The sequence below is a fragment of the Mustela erminea genome, chromosome 11 (assembly GCF_009829155.1).
Source record: "Mustela erminea isolate mMusErm1 chromosome 11, mMusErm1.Pri, whole genome shotgun sequence".
Classification (NCBI taxonomy): domain Eukaryota; kingdom Metazoa; phylum Chordata; class Mammalia; order Carnivora; family Mustelidae; genus Mustela; species Mustela erminea.
Window position 1 is genome coordinate 843330 of NC_045624.1, and position 20174 is coordinate 863503.

At 58.3% G+C, this 20174-nt stretch overlaps 1 protein-coding gene across 6 annotated transcripts in view; it reads left to right on the plus strand.

Annotated features, from left to right (window-relative positions):
• PTPRN2 (protein tyrosine phosphatase receptor type N2) overlaps window positions 1–20174 on the plus strand; it is a 709963-nt gene that overhangs the window by 316647 nt on the left and 373142 nt on the right. For 5 of the 6 annotated variants that reach the window (XM_032303991.1, XM_032303992.1, XM_032303994.1 and 2 more), the window contains one exon: window positions 8725–8811. The exons of the other annotated variant lie outside the window; for it this stretch is intronic. In XM_032303991.1, coding sequence (XP_032159882.1) covers window positions 8725–8811 — 87 coding nt within the window. The remainder of the gene's footprint in view (window positions 1–8724; window positions 8812–20174) is intronic. 6 annotated transcript variants of the gene reach the window in all.

Below are 20174 nucleotides of genomic sequence, written 5' to 3' on the forward strand. Positions count from 1 at the left end.
TGGGCTTTCTTTCCTGGGAGGCGTCTGTTCACTGGTCCCGGCTCTCTGCTTGTCCGCGTCTTCCGACTTTGCCGTTCACAGTTCAAGCTCGGTGGGTGGGTGTTTCCAGGAACTTACTCTTCCTTCTCGGTAGTTGGTTTGACAGCGTGTAATTGTTCGTGGCTGTTTTTAAGACCTGTTGTAGTTCTGCGGCATCAGAAATACTTCATTTCTGATTTTATTTATTTGAGTTCTTCTTTTCCTTGGTAAGCCTAGCCAAAGGTTTATTTATTTTATTCATGTTTTCAAAAAAACAAACCAAAAAACACCAGTTCTTAGCTTCATTTATCTTTTCTATTGTCTCCTATTTCAGTCTCTGTTTCATCTATTTCTGTTCTGATCTTTATTATTTCCTTCCTTCTGCTGACTTTGGCCTTCATTTATGCCTCTTTTTCTAGTTTCTTGAGCTGTAAAGTCAGACTGGTCATTCAAGGTCTTTCCTTTTCCTCGCTGTGGGCAGCCATCACCGTGAGCCTTCCTCTTAGAGCTCTGCTCTGCATCCCACACACTTTGGTGTGTTACGTTGCCAGTTTCACTTGTCTCAGGTATTTTTTATTTCTTCTTTGACCCACTGGTTGTTCAGGAGTATATCATTTAATCTCCATATATCTGTGAATGTTCCAGTTTTCTTCTCGTAATTGATTTCTGGTTTCATACCATTGTGATCAGAAAAGATGCATGATATGACCTCACACTTCTTAAATTGGTTAAGACTTGCATGTGGCCTGTCATGTGATCCATCCTGGAGAATGTTCCACGTGCACTCGAGAAAAACCTATGTCGTGCTGCTGCTGGGTGGGAAGTCCTTCACGTCCCTGTTGGGTCCTCCTGGTCCCTGCTATTACCGTACTGCCTCTCGTTCCCCTCAGACACTTGTTTATGTATTCAGGGGCTGCGACGTTGGATGCATAAACATCTACAGATGTATCTTCTTGATGAACTGACTTCTTCATTATTGTATAATAATTTTTTTTCTCTCATTAACAATCTTTGGCTTAAAGTCTACTTTGCCTAACGTAAGGTTTCTACCTCTGCTCTCCTCTGGTTTCCCTTTTTATGGACTCTCTCCATCACTTCATTTTAAGTCTGTTGGTGTCCTCAGTGCTGAAGTGAGTCTCTGGTAGGCTTCATGGAGCTGGGCTTTGTTAGGGTTTTGTCCTATCCATTCAGCCACCTGTGCCTTGTGATTGGAGATTTTAGTCCATTTATATTTAAAGTAATTACTGGTAAGTATGGGCTTCATTTTCCCATTTAGTAACTCATTTTCTGGCCGTTTGGCAATTCCTTTGCTCCTTTCCCTTTCTTTCCTCTTCTGTGATTTGATGATTTTCCATGGTGGTGCGCCTACCTTCCGTTCTCTTTCACTTTTGTGTATGCATTATAGGTTTTTGCTTGGTGGTTACCGTTAGGCTTACGTGGGGTCCCATATGTTACCATATGTTTGGAGCAGCCTGTTTCAAGCTGATAACTTTGAATGTGTACGAATGCTTTACATTTTTGTATTGTCTTCCTTATTTTATCTTTTTGATGTCAATACACTTTCCGTAAAACTAACTCTAAGACATTGTGTACTTAGATTTGTATTAAGCTGTTGGCAAATATTTTTTCCAAGAATTTAGAGAAATAAATACACTTATAGTGTGAAGTATAGTCTCACCTTGGGGTTGTTGGCATATAGCAGTTTTTCACCCATTGATTTCTTACCTGTGAAAAGTTGGTGGCTGTCAACAGCTTTAGTAGCCAGTGTAATTCAGGGTTGCTGGGAACTCCAGATGAGTTTGCAGGGGCTCCAGAAGCCTGTGGCCTCGGCAGGCGGAAGAATCAGTTTGGTTGCACAAAGTACCATGAGCTCACTCTCTCGTTCTGCAGAAAACTGGGTTGTATTTCCGTGCAGGAGAGAAAGGTGGTTCTGAATCAAAGTTGGGATTTGAATCGTGGCAGCTCCTCTCTCCTTCCCCTCGTCAGAAATGTCTTTTCTCTGCATTGGGGAGAGTCCCTGGGGTTAGCGAAAGTATGACTCGTTCATAAGATTATTTAAATAGGATAAATGTCATTATTTGTTAAAAAACAGTATATGGGGACAGCTAGCATGATTGAGGAATCCCATGAGAACCTCATTTTATTCATTGGTTTGAAATATCTCATCAAAAAAGTATGTATTAGATTTGACGGATACTGTTCTGCAATCCGTAAATCACTGAGTGCCTGACCTTTGGTGAATTTCCAAACGAATAACAAAATATCCAAAATCAGAAAATGAAACCGAAGAATCACAAACGGTCAGCTCTTGAACCTGGTGTCCTAGCCGTGGGTGTCTGGTCGGCAGGACCACGTAGGCCCCCGAGGAAGAGACAGGAGCCCTGTTGCCAAAACTGGGCCTGGAGGAGTGGTGGGCACAGACACGCCTCCGCTTAGTTAGGGTAAAACCCAGGGCAGGACACAGCCGCGACCCGGGTCTGCCCCACAGTCTGGAAGCCTGCGTTACACTCTCACAGACGAGGAATGTTTAGGTTTTGGGACTTACTGAAGGCTTGTCCTGGGGCTTGAATATTTTCTCTAATCTCAGTTTCCAGTCCTTTAAAATGAGGTTCGCGACAGTACCTTCCTCCCAGGTTCGTGGTGAGCATTCCGTGAGGCCGTCGTGTGTGGGCTCAGCTCCTGGCGAGCTGAGGGAGCAAGGGGGAACTTCAAGGGCTTCCGCGGCCCCTAGCATTTCTCACGCGTGGGTTAGTGCCACTCCTCCCTGGTCGGGGTGGCTCTCCACAGCTCCGTCGCCAGCTAACAACCGGTTTTCTACCTTTTCATCTCTGTCATTCCCACGAGGACTTCACGGCACCGTGAAAGCCCGCATGGCTGTGTGCAGCCTTGGAAAGCTGCACATTGTGGAAAGCGGGTACGGTCGCTCGTCCTGTGAGCTTCCCGCCGAGCGAGTGTGTGAGTGCTTTGGACTTTCTCCAGTGGATCCCGAGGGGCCCCTGACTTCACAGCGGTTCCACAGACGGAGTCACATTTTGCCGAGCCTCAGTGTGAAAACGCGTGAGAGCAGGTGGCCCGCAGCTTTGGCGAAGCCTCTTGGCCACTAGGTGTCGAGGCAGGCGGGGGGACCGAGCCACAGGCACACTTGTGTCCCTCCCGCCACAGCAGCGCCAGGCGTCCAGGCAATCAAGGGGACAGCTGTCACAGCCCCACAGATGCAATTGCGTGTGCCATATCCGTCCATTGATTTTTGAGATTAACTCCAACGGCTCTCTAAGGAAGTTCAGACCATGAAATGACAGATGATGGCCATGTGTTGTAGAAATGAGATAGAAATGGCTGCGCGCTCATTTTGAGCACGATCGGTACCATCTTACCAGTCTGACTGCTGACCGGACCTGCCGCTATCGGGAGGCACCTCCGCTCCACGCTGCCGCCCGGACAGCCAGCTGTGGTGGCCGCGGGACGGGCTGGGGGGCTCGCCAGGCGGCTGGTGTGGTCAGGGCTCTCCTTGCGAGGGCAGGCGGGGTCACACACATATTCTGGGGATTCCATCGTTATCTTAAGGCCGTTATAAATAATGTCATTACGGATACAAGTGTTAATGGTGCGCGTTACAGGCTGAACGATTGCAGGGTCAGTAGACAGTCCGGAGGCTCAGGTGGGGCTGGGACTAACGAGAAAGCCCCGAGGTCACCCTTAGGTCTAAAACAGGCTCAAGCACAGGATCTTGGAATCTGGTCGCAGACATGGTGGGGAAGCTGGTTTATGTTCAGCGCGGGGCAGTGGGCTCTGCAGGTACAAAGGGGAAGACGTGTTTGCGCCGTCGCGGAGTCTGCCGTGGGGCCTGGAATGGGGTTAAACCTGTGAAGTAGTTAAGAGACCTTCCGTAACAGGGGTCGCCTGAGGGCTTCTGCCTCAAAGCACCGGGAGTTTTAGGAAAAGGAGGGAGCCTCACGGGCCAGCTGGTGAGAATGGGTGAGGCCCGGCCTGTGGTCCGCACGACGGGAGGAAGTGCTTCCTGGCATCATGGTTGTGGGGTGTAGAACGGGGGTGGCTGGGCCGGCTGGAGCCGAGGGTCCCTGGGAGGAGGGGGCGTCACGGCGCAGGCAGGCCCCCATAGTGTCGGTCCAGGAGCGCATGTCACCGCCACAGCCGTCACGGGTTCCCGGGCCTGTGCTCCTCTCAGTGCTTGTCCGCGCGGGAATGTGTGCCTGCTCTCTTCCCCCGAGCACACGCGGGTGTGTGCACGTCGGAGTGGGTGGTGTGTGTGCAGACCCGGGCAGCCCTCGGTGTCCGCGGAGCCTCCTCTCCCAGGCCACGTGCGGGCACCTCCAGGACTCCAGCTCCCGAGTCTGTTCCGGAGCACAGGCTTGGGAAGCAGGCCATCAGTGTCGTGGCCCCACGGTCGCGGGGAGGTCCCTGCGCATCTCCCACTGGCAGCGTCCTCGCAGGACACAGACACATTTGCAGGCCAAGCAGGTCCTGAGTGACGACAGGCTCCGACCATCCAGCCTGGTCTGCCGACCCTCACGTGGGCGGCATGTCACGAGGGAGCAGGACGGCGAGCTGGCGGGGCCACGGGCGCCACCGTCACGGCAGGTGCTTCAGACCGAGCTTCCTGTCTCCTCCTCTCCAAGTGCTGTCACCTGGTGGCCCATTTTCCTGGATTCAACCGTCACTGCACTCTGGGCTGCAGGGCTGCAGCCGCCCTTGAAATGAAGCCCCTCTCCCGGCCACACGCGTGCACTCCTATCACCCGGTCTAATTTCGGAGGGAGCGGGGTGCAGGGTTGAGGCCTGGTGGTCTGACCGTGCTCAGATGTGGAAAGGGTCTTGCTTCACTTCCGTCCTGAGGATTTGCAGGGACGCTCTGGGGTCACACGGAGACGTTCAAGGCCGGGGTGGGAACGGGGTAAGTGGAGTGCGGGCAGTCACCTGTTGCCGGGGTCAGGACCCAAGCGCGTTTCCAGAGTGTCTGCCCAGTGCCCTGGGACCCCCATGCGAGGACAGGCTCTCTCCGGGCGGCCCCTTGAGCTGCTCCATCAGGCGTGTTGCTTGCTCGGTCCCGGGTGGACGCTGCTGGCTCCTCTCCTCACGGGAAAGCAGCCCAGGGGCTCTTGGCTTCCCCTCCGGGGGGGCTACCGTCTGGTGGGTTAGACATGCGCGCTCTGTCCCGCTCCCTGGGGTTCTGCTGGTCTGCGTCTGAGGCTCTGTGAGTCATATTCACCCCACGAGTCCTCCGACGGGGAGGAGGTGGCTTCCTTGGTCCCACCTTGGAGAGACCGGGTGTACCCGCTCATCGTCTGTGTGGGCTGAGCCACTCCGGCTCTGGGCTCTCGCTGTGGTGTCCCCCCGGCTCCCGTGAGTGACCCGAGCACAACCTCACGCATCTCTGTTGGTGACTGGGGGGTGGCACCCCAAATGCAGCACCTCAGGCCCTGTTCGCTCTCGGGCGCTCACCAAGGCAGCACCTGTGGGCCTTCCCTCGACGCCGCCTCTCGGGCCCCTGCCCTCCCTGGCGCCCACGGCAGGCTGCAGCCTGGGTGCGAAATAGGCCCCTTCTTGGGGAATAGGCGGTGGGAATGGGCGGGAAAGAAAGGCAGCAGGTCCTCCTGGTTCAAGGGTAAGTGAGTGTTTCTTGATTATGAGCTCACACGGAAGACGACCTTGAGAAGCCAGTGAAAGGCGCACAGCCGGCCCCTCCCTTGAGAGAGGGGTGAAGAGGGGCATGTTCTTGAGGGCTTGGGGAGGAGCCCGGAGCAGGTGCCCCCGGCAGCCCCGGGCCGGAGAGGTGCTGCCGACAGCTGGACTCAGGCTGGTGGTCACACAGAGTCGGGGCTGGAGAGCCGGTTAGGTTTTGAGGCTTTTGTACCCACTCCCTTGATTTACACGGCGTCTCTTGTCAGCCAGGTGGGGCTCCTTCGATAATGTACATTCCAGTGATTTCCAGCGTTCGACGTTTTGAAATTTTCCTGTGTCTTCGCACATTTGTGCCGCCAACCCTGCATCACACTGGCTCGTGTCCAAGCGCAGGGAGGTGTCGTGCCGGGAACGCAGCCCAGACCCCACGCGCCGGGAGCCTGCCGCCTGGATGCTGTTGGCGCTGGTGGGGGCGGCCGGGCTCCCACGTCTGGGCCTCACTGGGCCGCATTCATCGGCCTGGCCTGGGAGGTCGGTAGGGAGGCACCGAGTGGGTGCCGTGGTGGTCGGTGGGCACAGGCGACGGGCTCCGCTGGCCCGAGGAGGCTGGGGTCTGGCCCGGGGTATGTGGGCTCCGTACGTCAGGGCGGCCCTGGTACGCTGTAGGCCTCATCACAGCTCATCATTCGCTTCTGCAGATGCTGGTGGTCCACCCGCCCTGCACTGGGTCTGGGGGAGCCTGGCTCCTGGAGCATTGGCCCTCTGGGAGTCACGGTGAGCAGGGTCACCAGAGCTGTGCCACGAGGGCCTCGCCAGCAGCCTCCAAGCACTGCCGTGAGGCTGGGGCCCACGTCACAGACCAGGGCTGGCTGCGGCTCTGGTTCTCTCTCCAGATCTGACGTGTCAGGAACACACCTTTCTGGCATCGCTGCCCTCCTGTTCCTGAGTCTGCACACCCTACCGTGACCTCTCCCCAGCGTGGCTCAAGGTCCCCACAGACTTTGTTTGCACGCAGGCCTCCTTAGGGCTCTGGGCCAGCCGAGGAAGGGCGGGCTGCAGCCTGCAGTTGAGTGGACAGGCAGGGAGAAATGATGAAGACACAAATGTTCCGGGTAGACCCCTTCCCCTGTCGGTGTCTGACCTCCTGGGCCCATGAGTGTGAGCTCTGCATGATGACCAGAGGGTTTCTAAGTTGGGTCAGACGACATGGTCAAAGGGTATACTTCCACACCACGTGCCCACGCTCACCTGAAAATATCTTCTAATGTTCCAATGTGATGTGGAAAGCCCCTGTGTTAGGAGGCTTGGAGGACTTGTCTGTCCTTCTTGGAAGGGTCCCGACCCTGGGGATCCTACTCTTCCTGGGAAGCGGATGGAGGGGCAGAGGCTCTGATCACAGACCTGCATCGGGTCTCTCCTTTCTCACTTAGGGCAGAACAGCACCCTGCGGGTTGTCAGGAGATCTAGAACAAGCCCGTGTGGGTGTGGGGAGCAGGTTGGGCTGCGGGTATATAGCCTCCTGCAGAAACCAGCGTCCCCAGGCAGAAGTCCGGTCCTGTCCCCATTGAGAGAAGGCGGTGGGGGTGGCTTGGTGCCGGGGCTCATTACCAGCCTCTCCTTGGAGGACGGGAGTGTCCGTCCCACTGTGGGGAGTGTCCCTCCCCACCCCAGGAGGGTGGCAGGGCAGGCCAGCAGCTCCCGACCCCAGCCCATGTCTCCGTCTCTTCCTGGGGCCCCCAAGGGCCCTCGGCTCCTCCTTGAGGGCTCTGTCCCAGGGACTCCTACTGCGGCCGTCCCCTGCGGCCGCCCCCCAGCTCCTCCCGGCTCAGGTGCTCTGGCGGGCTCCGTCCGTTATGGTGTGTCCACAGGAGAAGTCCCGACTTTTCCTTCCCGTGGCGTCTCTGTCTCGTAGGCTCCCGGAGCACCTCCTGGGGCCATCACACACCCGTCACTTCTGCCAAGCCCACAGGCCCCTCCTGCCCCTCCTTCCCAGGGCCCGGGTTGCTGGGGCCTGGTCGGCTCCTCGCACCCTGTACCCCAGTGGTTCTTGGAGCCGCAGTGACCTGGACCCTTCCCAACTCACGCCGTGCGTGTCCTCCTCTGAGGACTCCGCGACACTGGATTAGGATCTCATCTCCCTCATGATCTCATCATAGCATCATGGTCCACAGCGGCCTCTCTGCCCATGAGCTCACATTCTGAAGTTCTGGATTTGGGTCTTGAACACGTGGCGCTTGGGCGACCCGGTTAAATCCACAGCCACACGTGGCTTTGCTGCCCGGGTGCGGCTGGCGCGCAGGCCCAGGGAGGCCCGGTTTGCGGCTGCGCCGAGCCCGTCCCCTCGCACGCCGGCCGAGAGAGCGGGAGGCCCGCTGGGAGGACGGTGGCGGCCGCGCCAGGTTGTATATGACGACAAACCGGAATGTTCCCCGAAAGGGGAGGCGTGGTGTACACAGCCATGTGCTGCTACTTGGGACTTGTCCCTGGAACTCGGGTCTGCACAGAGACTGTGGGGCCGTCCCCACCGCGGGCCTCGGGCTCATCGCTCCTGAGCACCGCGGCCCTCCCAGGGGGTTGCTGCAGATCTGGGCTCCGCGCTGACCTTCTGACGTGTCCCGCTCACCTCTCTCACCCACACGGCACTCATTTTAGAAACAAACCCATTTAGAAACCCTTTCCCTTTGTGCATTCGACGCCCATCCTGAAACTCGATTTTCAGCGTCTGCTTCCCTCCGTCCCCCGTCTTTTCTCCCCCTTCCCGGCGGCCCTCCCCGCCCACCTCCTTATTCTGTTTTTTATTGAAGGCTGAGCCGAGCCGTCGCTGCATCACGGGCCCATTACGCTTCTAACAATTCCATTTGCACCGTATTGTTTGTCTCATTGCTGGGAAATTCAGGTGATTCATCATGCCCGAAGCAGCACCTGATCCCCGCTGCCCCGGGAGCCTGGTCACTATGTGACAGGAATGCCACAGGCGCCGTGGGGGGACGCGGGGCGACGCGCGGCTTCTCAAGTGTTGATGAGTTCCATGTGGTAACGCTGCCCCCACCCCCACTCTCCTCAACAGCCCCCTGAGTCCAGAGAAGGGGAAGGAGCTGATGGAGGGCGTCGCGCGTCTCCTGGAGGTGCCGATGAGTGTCTTCGCGGAGATCGCGTGAGTGCCGGTGCGGGGTCTCGGGGTTGGCGTCTCTGCTCACATCAGGTTCCATGTCATAAATTGGTCTGCGAGGCAGAGAACTGTGTGCCTGGGGTTCTCGTTAATTAGATCAGAGAAACAGTTCAGGAGGGACGGAAGAATTCCGGGTGGGCTTGGGGCGGTGTGGACGTGCGGATGAAACGGGGTGGAATTGTAAGAATTCTGATCTCCTGGAAGGACGGGGCCCACTCCGGCCGCGGCGCTCAGCCCTGCGCACTCCAGAACCTTCTGGTGCCGGGGCCCCACCTGCCGCAGACGAGCGCGAGCCCGGGGACGACGCGTGTCCGTGAGAAGTCAGCGCTTCCCAAGCGGCGCCGGTGTGCGGACCCTGCCACGTGCTCGCTAGCCCACGTCTCCCGAGAGCCACTGGCCTTGTCGTCACCTGTGGGCAGGCTGTAGGCAGACTTAGTGGCTGGGGAGACTGGGGCACAGGCCCGGGTCAAGTCTGCAGTGAGGGTTGCCGCCTCCGCGTTTCTGGAGGCTGCACAGAACGGGGCCACACGCCTGAGCAGGAGCAGGTGAACACAGTGTGACTCGTAAGCGAGGGCAGGAGTGCACAGACCGGCACGTCCCAGCTGGTGGGGGGTCGGTCCGGACGTGGAGGACAGGCCGGAACCTGCGTCGGGACGGACCGGTGCGTGTGTTGTGAGCCGCTCGGGAAATCAGAGGCTCGGGCGAGCTCTGTTGGTGCCAGCGGCCTGGGGCCTGGGGCCTTCCATCCTGCAAATACAGTTTGAGCGTCCGTGAGTCTTGCCACTCCGTGGGGCTGTCCGAGCTCTTTTCCTGCTGCTGTTAGCTCATTTGGAAGTTCATCACCCTTTATTTTGGGTAGGAAGGAGCCAGAAGTTGGGAGAGACAGGCCAAGGCCAAGTCCTAGTCTCAACAGGAAGCCCAGGTTCACCTCGCTGGGCTCCGTGCACCTGACGACTGTCCAGTCCATCTCTCCAGCTCGTGAGGGCTCGTGTGTCGTCTCCGCCCCAGCAAGCATGCTCGCCTCCAAGACGCAGCTCCTCGTTTTTTTAAAGATTTTATTTGTTCCTTTAACAGAGAGAGAGCCAGGAAGCATGCGCAGGGGAGCAGCAGGCAGAGGGAGAGGGAGAAGCAGGCTCCCTGCTGAGCAGAGAGCCCGATGCGGGGCTTGATTCCAGGACCCTGAGAGCATGACCTGAGCTGAGGGCAGACGTTTAACGACTGAGCCACCCAGACCCCCCCCAACACGCGGCTTTTCATTCCACAAACGTTACAAAGCACGGAGCCGGGTGCCAGTGTGGAGCCGGGGTGTTCCGGCAGGCACAGGAGCAGAGCGGAAAGGTCTGGCAGCCTCATTCACGTGGAAACAAAGGGCCCGAGGCTGTGAGGTCTGGAGAGCCGGTTCCCGGCTGCCACCAGGCGGGAGGGACGACGTGCTGCGTGGCAGCACAGTTCAGGTGGGCCCTGAGGTCCTCGTGAGGAGTGCGGGATTCCTTCTGTGGGCTGCCGGCCACCGGGGACTACGTCTGGAGGGCGTTTGCAGCCGTGAAGAACGAGTTACAAGGGACACAGGTGGAGGCCCGAGTGATCTGGGCCACTGAGGCTTCTAGGTGAGTGTTGGTGGTCCTGATACCGCACCGGGTAGGGCTGGAGAGGAGATCACGAGTGGGCAGGAGCCGCGAGACTGGGAGACACTCCCTTGTAACTACGCCTTTCCCTGCTCAGTGGAGCCGCACGCCAGCCCCGAGGGCTTTCAGTCCTGCCTGTCGTCTCAGACGCCCTTGAGAACCGTCCATTGTCCAAGGGCCTTCCCTCCCGTGCAGGACTCCACTGCCGGCCTATGCAGGTGTCTCTGCCCGTCCCTCTGCAGCCCTGCAGAAGGGGGCATGGCTGCTGGGCTCGGAAACGCGGTGTGCCCTCAGGAGACCCACAGGGCCCTTTGCCCAGGGCACAGTCTCTACAGGTGCCGTTGAACAGATCACACAGGAGAGCCACGGCTGACCTGCAGGTGCTGACCGTTCCCTTCAGAGGAGCAGAGGGAAGTTTCCTGAGCTCCCCACATGATGGCTCGTCTGTGGTCCTCACCGGTGACACCAAGGCCCCTGCCACGCTCACGTCAGGCACCCAGCCCAGGGCCTGCACCAACGTGACCCCCGCCCCCAGCCACGGCTAGGCGGTCCTCACCCCTCTGCCCACAAGCAGGAGACGCTGAATCTGGCCCCTGAGACTCAGCGGCTCGTGCCGCGGACACATCCCTGCGGGGACAGTGGCTGAACGAGTCCCGCTTCCTTCACTAGAGGCGAGAGCATCCCGGAATGACTGGAAGTAATAACAAGACTTTGCATTTCCTGGAGGTGCTCCAGGAGCGGCCGGGGTGGACTGAGTCTTTGGAGAGCGTCACCACAGCTCAGGCCCCTTATCGAGAGCGTCAGACAACAGAGAAACCCCACGGACAGGCTTCGAGGTGAAACTGGGCCTGGCCCACTGCGGCCTACATTTACTGCGTGTTCATGATTTCCCTTTGAGCTCTGGTGAGTGTGCACCAGGCAGAAGGCAGAGGTCTCCGCCTGGGGGAGACTGGGGCCCCCGCCCGTGATTGCTGGTCGGGAGTGGAGGTGTGTGTGCCTCACGGGCTGGGCCCCGGCTGCCGAGAGAGCGCGGTCTGGGATGAGGGCCGTCCTCAGGACGGGTGGGAGCTCGGGGGCTGGGAGCGTCAGCAGCAGCCGTGGCGCCTTCTGGCTTGAGGTGGCTCACGTGGCTATGACCCGGAGCCCCCCACCAAGGAGGGGAGCCGTGCTTGGGCCAGGCCGGAAGCCCCCCGGGGCAGGCCCCGCAGACCAGCCTGCCGAACGCAGTGGGACTGAGCCGTCCACATGGCGGGCGACCCCCGAGCACCTGGCCACAGCTTTTCTAGCAGCGAGAGTGTGTCCTTTCCTGCCGAGGGAAGGTGTTGCCCAGAGAGAACGTGAGCTGAGTGTCCAAGGTCAACACGCATGTCTGGCTGGTCCTCTGCCCTTCCTGTGCTGCCCTCCTGGCACCTCCCTTTCTCCACAGCCTCAACCAGGCTCACAGGCCCCTAACAGAGCCTCAGGGCCCCGGCAGGAGGGCCAGAGGCCAGTGTAAGGCGTGGCAAGCTTTGGGACTGAGGGGCTTCTGGTGCGGGCTGGGGGTGGGGATCTCAGGACTGCAGGGGCTTTTGGTCTGGGGAGGGTCCTCTTCTGGGGAGGGGTGTCCAGTGGGGGGACATCTGGTGGGGGAGGGGTGTCCAGTGAAGGGGGTGTCCAGTGGGGAGGCATCTGGTGGGAGGTGTCCAGCGGGAGGGGAGCCTGTAGTATCTGAGGATAACTGGGGCACAGGGCTTCCAGGGAGCACTGTCTGGCTGAGCTGTGGCCATACCAAAGCTTTTGTGAATGTCTTTTGCCACAGTTTCTTCCCTGGTCAGAAAACTGGGGGCTTCCGATGTCCCGTGGAGCCAAACGTGACACCGCCACCGTGTCTTGAAGCCGGCGAGAGGCTGGTCCTCCCGTAGCACTCCTTGGGGCCCAGCACTCCAGAGGGTCCTCCTGGCTGCGGCACCCAGCCGGAGGTGTCCCCAGTCTCCCCTGCTCTGAGTATGGCTCCTGCTTCCAGTCTAAGGCTGGTCCTCCCGGTGCCACAGTTAGTGTCGGCCCCACACGTTGGGGTTCTTGGTTACTGCATGTGTGCCGGAGCGTGTGCTGCGTGTGCCGTGGTGTACACGGGTGCACTCGCTGTCGCTCCCAGGGCCCAGCATGATGCTGAGCTCAGGCACCCGCCGGACTGACAGACATGGGCAGTGGAGGCCGCAGCAGGGGGCAGCTGGGGAGCAGCTCCTGGCACCTAGGAGCACGTTCTCAGGGTTGCACACTGTTCGAAGAGAGGAGGGAGGCGGCCGCACAGGCTGGAGCTGCCAGAAATTTTGTACTTAATATGTTTTGTTAATGGTTATGTAGCTGTCAAGTAAATTCCATTATTTCTTATTACATCATTAGAGACCATTAAAACAGCATTAGCATGCTGATGAATTACGGCAGCAGACACACCGCAGCCTGGTGAGGGCTTTGTAATCTAATCACGGGTGTTCACAGCAGCACTGACGGAGGTGCAGGCAGCTCCCTCCGGGGCCATCAGGGGCGCGGTGCTGCGGGGACCGTGGTCCGGTGGGGGCCGGTGTCCACGCTGCTCCCGAGGGCTGCGGCGGAGGCTTTTGCTCAGCCCCGAGAATGCTGGGCTCAGCGGAGGACGCCGCGGGAAGACAGCCTCGTTCTGTGATCAATCTCACCGCCTTCTCCTGATGCAAGAGGCAGTTTAGTTTCCCATCTGTGTGATTTACGGAATTGATGAAAACACAGCGTTCTTGATTTTCGAAACGGCTGCTGAAGGTGCGGTGGTGGGAACTCGCAGCCCAGACACATCCCTTTAGGGTTTTCGTGCCGGGGCCCGGGGTGGTGGTGCCCAGCCCAGACAGTGCGTGAGTCCCAGGGATGTGACGCCCATGTCGTCCCCCTTCCCACGCCTCCCACCCCCGCCCACCCCCGCCCCTCCCTTCACAGTGGAAGAATCCATGGAGTTTCTGTTTCCTAGGGCGGAACTGTGGTTATTTGGCTCCTGTCCTGTCTCTCTGATTCACGAGGACAGGAAAGAGGAGGTTGAAGAGGGACACAGGGTCGGAACCTGGTCATGACAAGCTGTGGATGATCTGGGGAACGTGCCAGGAGGTTGCAGATCAGTGGTGACAGACGCTGTGCTGGGGACATACGGATGACTCAGCCAGGAGCCCTCCACAGTGAGACCCGGAGCCTGTGGGGGCCCGGGAGATGGTGACTGTACCCCAGCCTGGGTGTCCTCGGCCCATGAGCTCTGGGGTTCACAGGCAGATGCCATCCCGTTGCTGCACCTGGGCCCAGGATGCCTCCCTGAAAGGACGGAGCAGAACGGGGCCCCGTCCTCCCGGGGTAGAGCACTGGCCGTGGCCTGGGTACAGCTGCCAGGTTGCCGGCTCCCCCGGGGTGGCTGGAGACAGCGAACGGTGCCTTCAAGGAGACGTCGCCATGTGACGACAGCCCCAGCCCTGCATTCAGGCGGACGAGGAGCCCGCAGGGGGCACGCTGGGGGTGTGCTAGCGAGGGGCATTTCTGCGTGGGTGGCAGACGGCCCTTTCTCATTCGGGCAAGTCCCTGTGCGGTGGGTGAAGAGATTCATCCTTCAAGTACTGGCTGCGCCCCTCCCTACTGAGAAATGGTGTCAGAGCTTACGGACAGAGTGAAAATACAGCCTTTCTCGGCCTCAGTCTCCCCACCTGTAAAATGTGGGCAGTCGGGAGTGCTGTGGGCTGTGCCGTGGGATCCTGCTCTGAGGAGGCCCCACACATTGCGTAACTGGCCCCAAGGCTGAGGGGCTCTCCGTGAAGCTCCGTTGCCTGTGCGCTGTGTCCGCATCCGGCCCGGCCAGCCTGTACCGCGAGGCCGTTACTTCTGTTGTCACTAATCTGCTCTAGCACCGAACCACAGGTCGGTTCACAGTCAAGAGTGATGCACTCGGCTCCTCTGCCCAGGCTGGCATGGACCCTGTGAGTGCCGGGCGTTGGGGAGACGGTAGGACTGCGTGTTGGACTGGACGCCTCTGTATTTAGGGCTTCGTTGGAGAGTCTGGTTCCTGTAATGATTCTTTGATCGGGAAGAGCAGTGCCTTCCTCTCTCCCAGGAGACGACGCCCTCCTTGGCGGCAGAGCTCAGGCTTCTTTCCCCGTGATGTGTCTTAGTGCCTAGGACGGTGTCAGGCACGTGGCCAGAGCCTGGTGTGTGCTCAATGGCGGGGTGGGTGAGGGAGTGAGCGAATCGATCCACATGGCTTGGGTTTGTGGTGCCTTTTCGAGACCCTCAACGTCGGGCAGACTGCTGAAGCTCGCCTCGCCTCACCTGTGCACGCTCCGGTGGGCGTCCGGTACCAGTGCCAGAGACCTTGCGGGCGCCCAGTGCTAAGTGTGCAACTACTCAGCCCTCCGTGGGGTCCCTACGTGATATGCTGTGAAAATACTAAAATGTTACGTAAAGTAAGAAATACCTAAACACGTGAATGAAGTTACACTTACACTGAACTAAAACTGCACGGGTGAGGAAGTACATGTTGTATTTCTCGCCCGTGAAGACGGCTGGTCTCTGCTCGCGCCATCCTCATCCTCCCGGGAGAGCCGAGCAAGGCTCATTTCACTCTCCAGACACTCTCTGCGTCAGAGGCTGCGCGCGCTCGCGTCCGCGGGACTGTGGTGTGGACAAGCCGGGACACCTCACCCAGGAGCCGTCCCTGCGAGAAAGCTGGGAGCCCCGGAGGGAGGACGCCCCCTCGCACGCGGGCGCTACAATCCGTAAGGAAGGGCAGGGGCGAATAACGCGGCCGCATCAGAGGGTGCCGTGCAAACCAGCCCCCATGTGTCGTGGTGGCTCGTTGTGGGCTATGACACGCCGTGCTGTGATGTCCAGAGAAACCAAACGGAGTGAGCCCCTGCGTCAGGAGACTAAGGGCCAGGCTGGAGCGCAGCTGGCGGGAAACTCGGCCGGGAGGCTCCTGTCAGCACTCCAGGCACTGAAAAGCCGTCGGCCTGGTTCTCTGAGGCTTCAGGACGGAGCCTGCGTCCAGAATTCCAGGGCTGCTTTGTTTCTCGGTTTGTCACCAGCAGCTCAGTCATTCCACTGTTTGTTGCGCTCCGGAGTCCTTCCGCCCTGTGGGAGGCCGACCGCAACGGCGGATGCGCCTCCGGGGGTCCCTCCGGGCAGCTCCGGTCCCTACGGTGGTCCCCATGGCCCCGTCTGCACCCCGGGCACCCCTGCTGGTGGGGCAGAGGCCTCCTGTGACCAAACACATCATCTCTTGGTTCCAAATGGAAAACAGTAAGTTGTCACGGGAGCTCTTCACTAAGCAGATGCTTTAAACGTGCAAAGTCAAGACATAAATACCGAATCATCGGTTTTCTTCCAAATGCTCCATGGACGAGGAGGAAGGCATCCCCGAACGAGAGAGGAATTCCCGAACGGCACATGGCCACGCGGCAACTGCAAGAAAGAGACGATCCGTACAGTAAAGCAGTTGCCCAGCCCTTTACGAAGAGAGAGCATCGGGGCGCCTGGGTGGCTCAGCGGGTTAATCCTCTGCCTTCGGCTCAGGTCATGATCTCAGGGTCCTGGGATCGAGCCCCGCATCAGGCTCTCTGCTCCGTGGGGAGCCTGCTTCCTCCTCTCTCTCTCTCCTCCACTTGTGTTCCCTCTCTCGCTGTGTCTCTGTCAGATAAATAAATAAAATCTTTAAAAAAAAAAAAAAAAAGAGGCGCATCGTCTATGTTGTGTCTCGGTGAAGGCTTCTGCTACCTCACGAGCTCGGCAAGCCTCTGTGTTCTCACCCAGAAGTGAAGCGACGCCTCCTCTCGGTCCTTCTCCTCGGCCTCCTCCGATCAGGTGTTGTGGAACGTTGCGGCCTGACGCTTGGGAGGCAGGAATATACGTTTGCAGAAAACGTAGGAATGGAAAGTAAGCCTTAGGAAGGCGTGTGTGCGTGATTTTGCTGTTTCACGGAGTTCTAGGATTTGGTGATTTGACACAGACGGGATGGGGCACGCAGCGGTGCTTCTGTAGCGCCCGGACTAGACTCGTTTCCCTGCGGCGTTCTCGTGGCAGCTTGGCTGAGTCCATTACCGAACTGCACGTGTCCCAGGGTGAGGGGCAGCTTAGGAAGACGGCCAGCAGGGAGCCGGGGGTCCTCAGAAACGGGGGGCGGGGGTCGCCATTCTCGGGAAAGACGGCGTGCACATGTGGTCCGGGCCCCGTGGCCGGGCGGGGACGCCGACGGAGGCAGCCTGCGGGTGGCCTGCTTGTCGGTGGCACTCTGCATGCTGTCCTGGAACGCCCTGGGGTCCCTTTTCCAGTCGCGGCCTCCTTATCAAAGCTGGACCTCTGGGGCTGGTCCTTAAAACTCCGAGGGTCTCCCTATCCATCTGTGGAAGGCGGGCACTGCCAGAGGAGCAGCGGTGGCGTTCAGCTCTGCGCTGGCTCGCCGTCTGCGTCCGCGCTCCTGGGGCCGGCCGGGGCACGCGGCTGTCTGTCCAGTGCCTCAGCCGGGGGCCAGCTGGGCGGTCAGCTTCAAAAGCGAAGAAAGAAGTCTTGCTCTCACCTGGCCTCAGCGTGTTCAGACACAGCAAGTCTCCAGAATGGCGGATTTTGTTGGGCAATTTTGGGTCCATTATTAGCATTTTAGTTTTTTTTTAATTAATAATAAGTAAAGTACAGAACGAGCAGTTCACCAAATGCATAGCCCATAGGTGAGAAAAGTTAATGTAGAAAGATGCTTAAGCCGTAGTTGGGATTTTGAGAAAAAGTCTTAGTGTTTGCATCGACACAGGCTCTTTCTGTGCGACCCCCGTCACCTCCCCCGTATGTCGTCCACTGTCTGCGACGCATCGTCTCTGCGTCCCCATCCTCCACTCTGTCTTCCGTGGTGCGGGTTTTACCCCGATCCAGGACCAAAGAGACAGAGCGCAGGTCACCGCGTTAAGCCCAGACAAGCCCGTGCTAGTAGAAAACATTTGATTAAATATTCTATCAGAAGTATTTTATTTTAACTTTCTTTTTTTTTTAATGTTTATTTATTTATTTGTTTGTTTGTTTATAAACATGTATTTTTATCCCCGGGGTACAGGTCTGTGAATCACCGGGTTTACACACTTCACAGCACTCACCATCGCACACACCCTCCCCAGTGTCCATAACCCCACCCCCCTCTCCCTACACCCCTGCCCCCAGCAACCCTCAGTTTGTTTTGTGAGATTAAGAGTCATCTGTGGTTTGTCTCCCTCCCAATCCCTTCTTGTTTCATTGATTATTTTAACTTTCTAAACAACTCTCGGGAGCGTGAGTCATTTGAAAGTGCAGCGTTCACGTCTGTGTTAGTTGTAAAAGCCCCAACACTAACTTTACAGCTGTCTGTTGCTGCCAAATATGCTTGTTTTTTTAAAAAAAGATTTTATTAGAGAGACGGCGACAGAGGGAGCAGGAGAGCGCAAGCCGGGGCAGGGGAGCCGAGGGCGAGGGGGAAGCAGGCTCCCCGGAGAGCAGGGAGCCCGACTCGGGACTAGATCCAGGACTCTGGGATCCTGACCTGAGCCGAAGGCAGACACCCAACGACTGAGCCACCCGGGTCCCCACTTTGTGATCTTATGATCCCCCAGAGTCGAGAGATCTAGTCCCTGAGGCTTGTGTCTGTTTAAGGACAACGGGCTGCTTGGCCGGGGTGTATACAGAGAATCACAGTCGTGTCTGCTGTTTTCTCTGCGGGCTGTCCGGGCTGGCCCCATAGACGCACTCCTGTGTCTTGTGTGATCTCTTAGGAAGCAGGAGAGACGCCACCCAGATCATGCCGGCCCAGCGGCGTGCTCCGTTGACCGGACTTTTCCTGTTCTGTGTCTTGGGCCCGGTGCTAGATAGTGAGAGAGAGAGAGAGACAGGGTCTGATGAGGGAACCTCCTCCTTCCTCACCCTCCCCGCGGGCCGGGCTGAGCGGGCGGAGCTCCCTGCCTTGTAACGGGTGGAATTAGAGGGCCAGGCGAGGGCAGCTACCGCGCGGAAGGTCGCCTTGAGTCACGTGACTGTCGCGGCCTCGTCTGTCACTGCCCGAAGTCACGGAGGCGGAACGACTTTCTCGAGGGACGTGGGCAGACATCTCGTCCCCAGCAGGTTAGGGACCGTGGGGCTGTGTTCCACCAGCTGCAGGGGACGGGCGGGCAGGTTCCAGCAAACCAGCAAGATGTCGACATAAAGGCGAGAAGTTCCCTTTGTTCTCTGTTAGCCTGTCCTGGGACTGAAAAGGAAAGAGGAACCGTCAGTAGAGTGAGTGATTATCCCATATGTCTTAAGCACATACGCACATGTTACTTTATAAATACACCACCATCACCTAGAATCAGATGGAATTAATAGTAATTGCCAAGTAGAAACATTTTACGGGGCTCAGGACCGCTTGGACTTGTCTTTAAAACGGAGACGACCCCGGCTGGAACAGTGGTGCTGAGACACCCCGTTCATCTGTGGGCACACATACGGTTTGCTGAAAATGGTTCAAGGACATTTAAAATCTGTGAATGCTGCAAGGTCTCAGGGAAGTCTCTTTTTGTATTATTTCTGGCCCAATAGGGAATCGACCCCCAATGATGGTGTGTGGTTTCATTCTCCTAAGACGGTGTCCAGGAGGGGCCCCTGGAGCATTTCTCGTGGGACGGGCGTGCCCACGGGGCTTTCCCTGGCTGAGACCCTGGGGACAGTCTCTGCTGGAGTAGGAAAGGTTTGCTTCTGGGCCGGTGGGTTCCACCTAGTGGCCTTTCTTCCACCGCAGGTGGACTGGGCTGCCAGGAACGCTGTGGTCCTCCAGGAACATTGAGTCACGTGACATCGGGCCTCTCGGAGCAGAGCGTCCCGCAGCAGGCAGGCTGTGGGAACCTGGCCGGGTCTTCCCGGGACGACCCCTGCGTAGGCGATCGTGAGCTCGCCATCCTAGAGCCGTGCAGGCAGGACAGAAGGCGTGGGTACCCACAGAGGCCTGGGAGTGTGGACCTCACGGATGGATGGACCTCTGGATGGATGGGGCAGAAGCCGATGGGGTCCGTGTACAGGACACCCGCCCCTTCCCCGATCGCCATCATCATCCCCACTTCGCAGGCGCAGGAGTGTCGTGCGCTGAAAGCACACAGCTGGGAAGGACGGGCGCGCGGCACAAGCCCCTTCCTCTCCGGGCCAGGCTCTCCCGACGGTTTTAGGTTCTAGAACGTGACAAAAGCAGTAAGGTCATCGATGTGTGTGAACATGCGTCCCACAGACTCTAGGAAACACAGCAGACTCTCACTGTATTTGCAAGTTTATTTGCAAGCCCGAAACGAGCAGGGCCCCTCTGTGGTCGCTTGAAGACCGATGCAGAGGGAGAAAGTGTGTCTCACGCTCGTGTTCCCAGCTGAGCCTGAGCAACGCTCCAGCTGCGTTCTTCTCTCGGCCCACACGTCAGCACGTGCTTGTCACTGTTTCTGGCTATGTTCTCCACGTCTTTGGGCTTTCGCTGTTGGAAGCGGCCCCCACGCACACGTAGAGTCTGGTGTTCCCACGTGCAAGAAGGCTGGGCTGTGCCTTTGCAGAAAATGTCATTGTTGGGAAGCTGCCGCTCTAGAAGTGGTGAGTTCAGCGTTCACGAGGCAGTACAGTCTGTCCACTGGTGCACACGTCAGACAAGCTGTACGCGGACCGGTGGTGGTGAAGATGTGAGCGGAGGCTGGCAGAGCCCAGCCCCGTGCTCCCCCGGGAGCC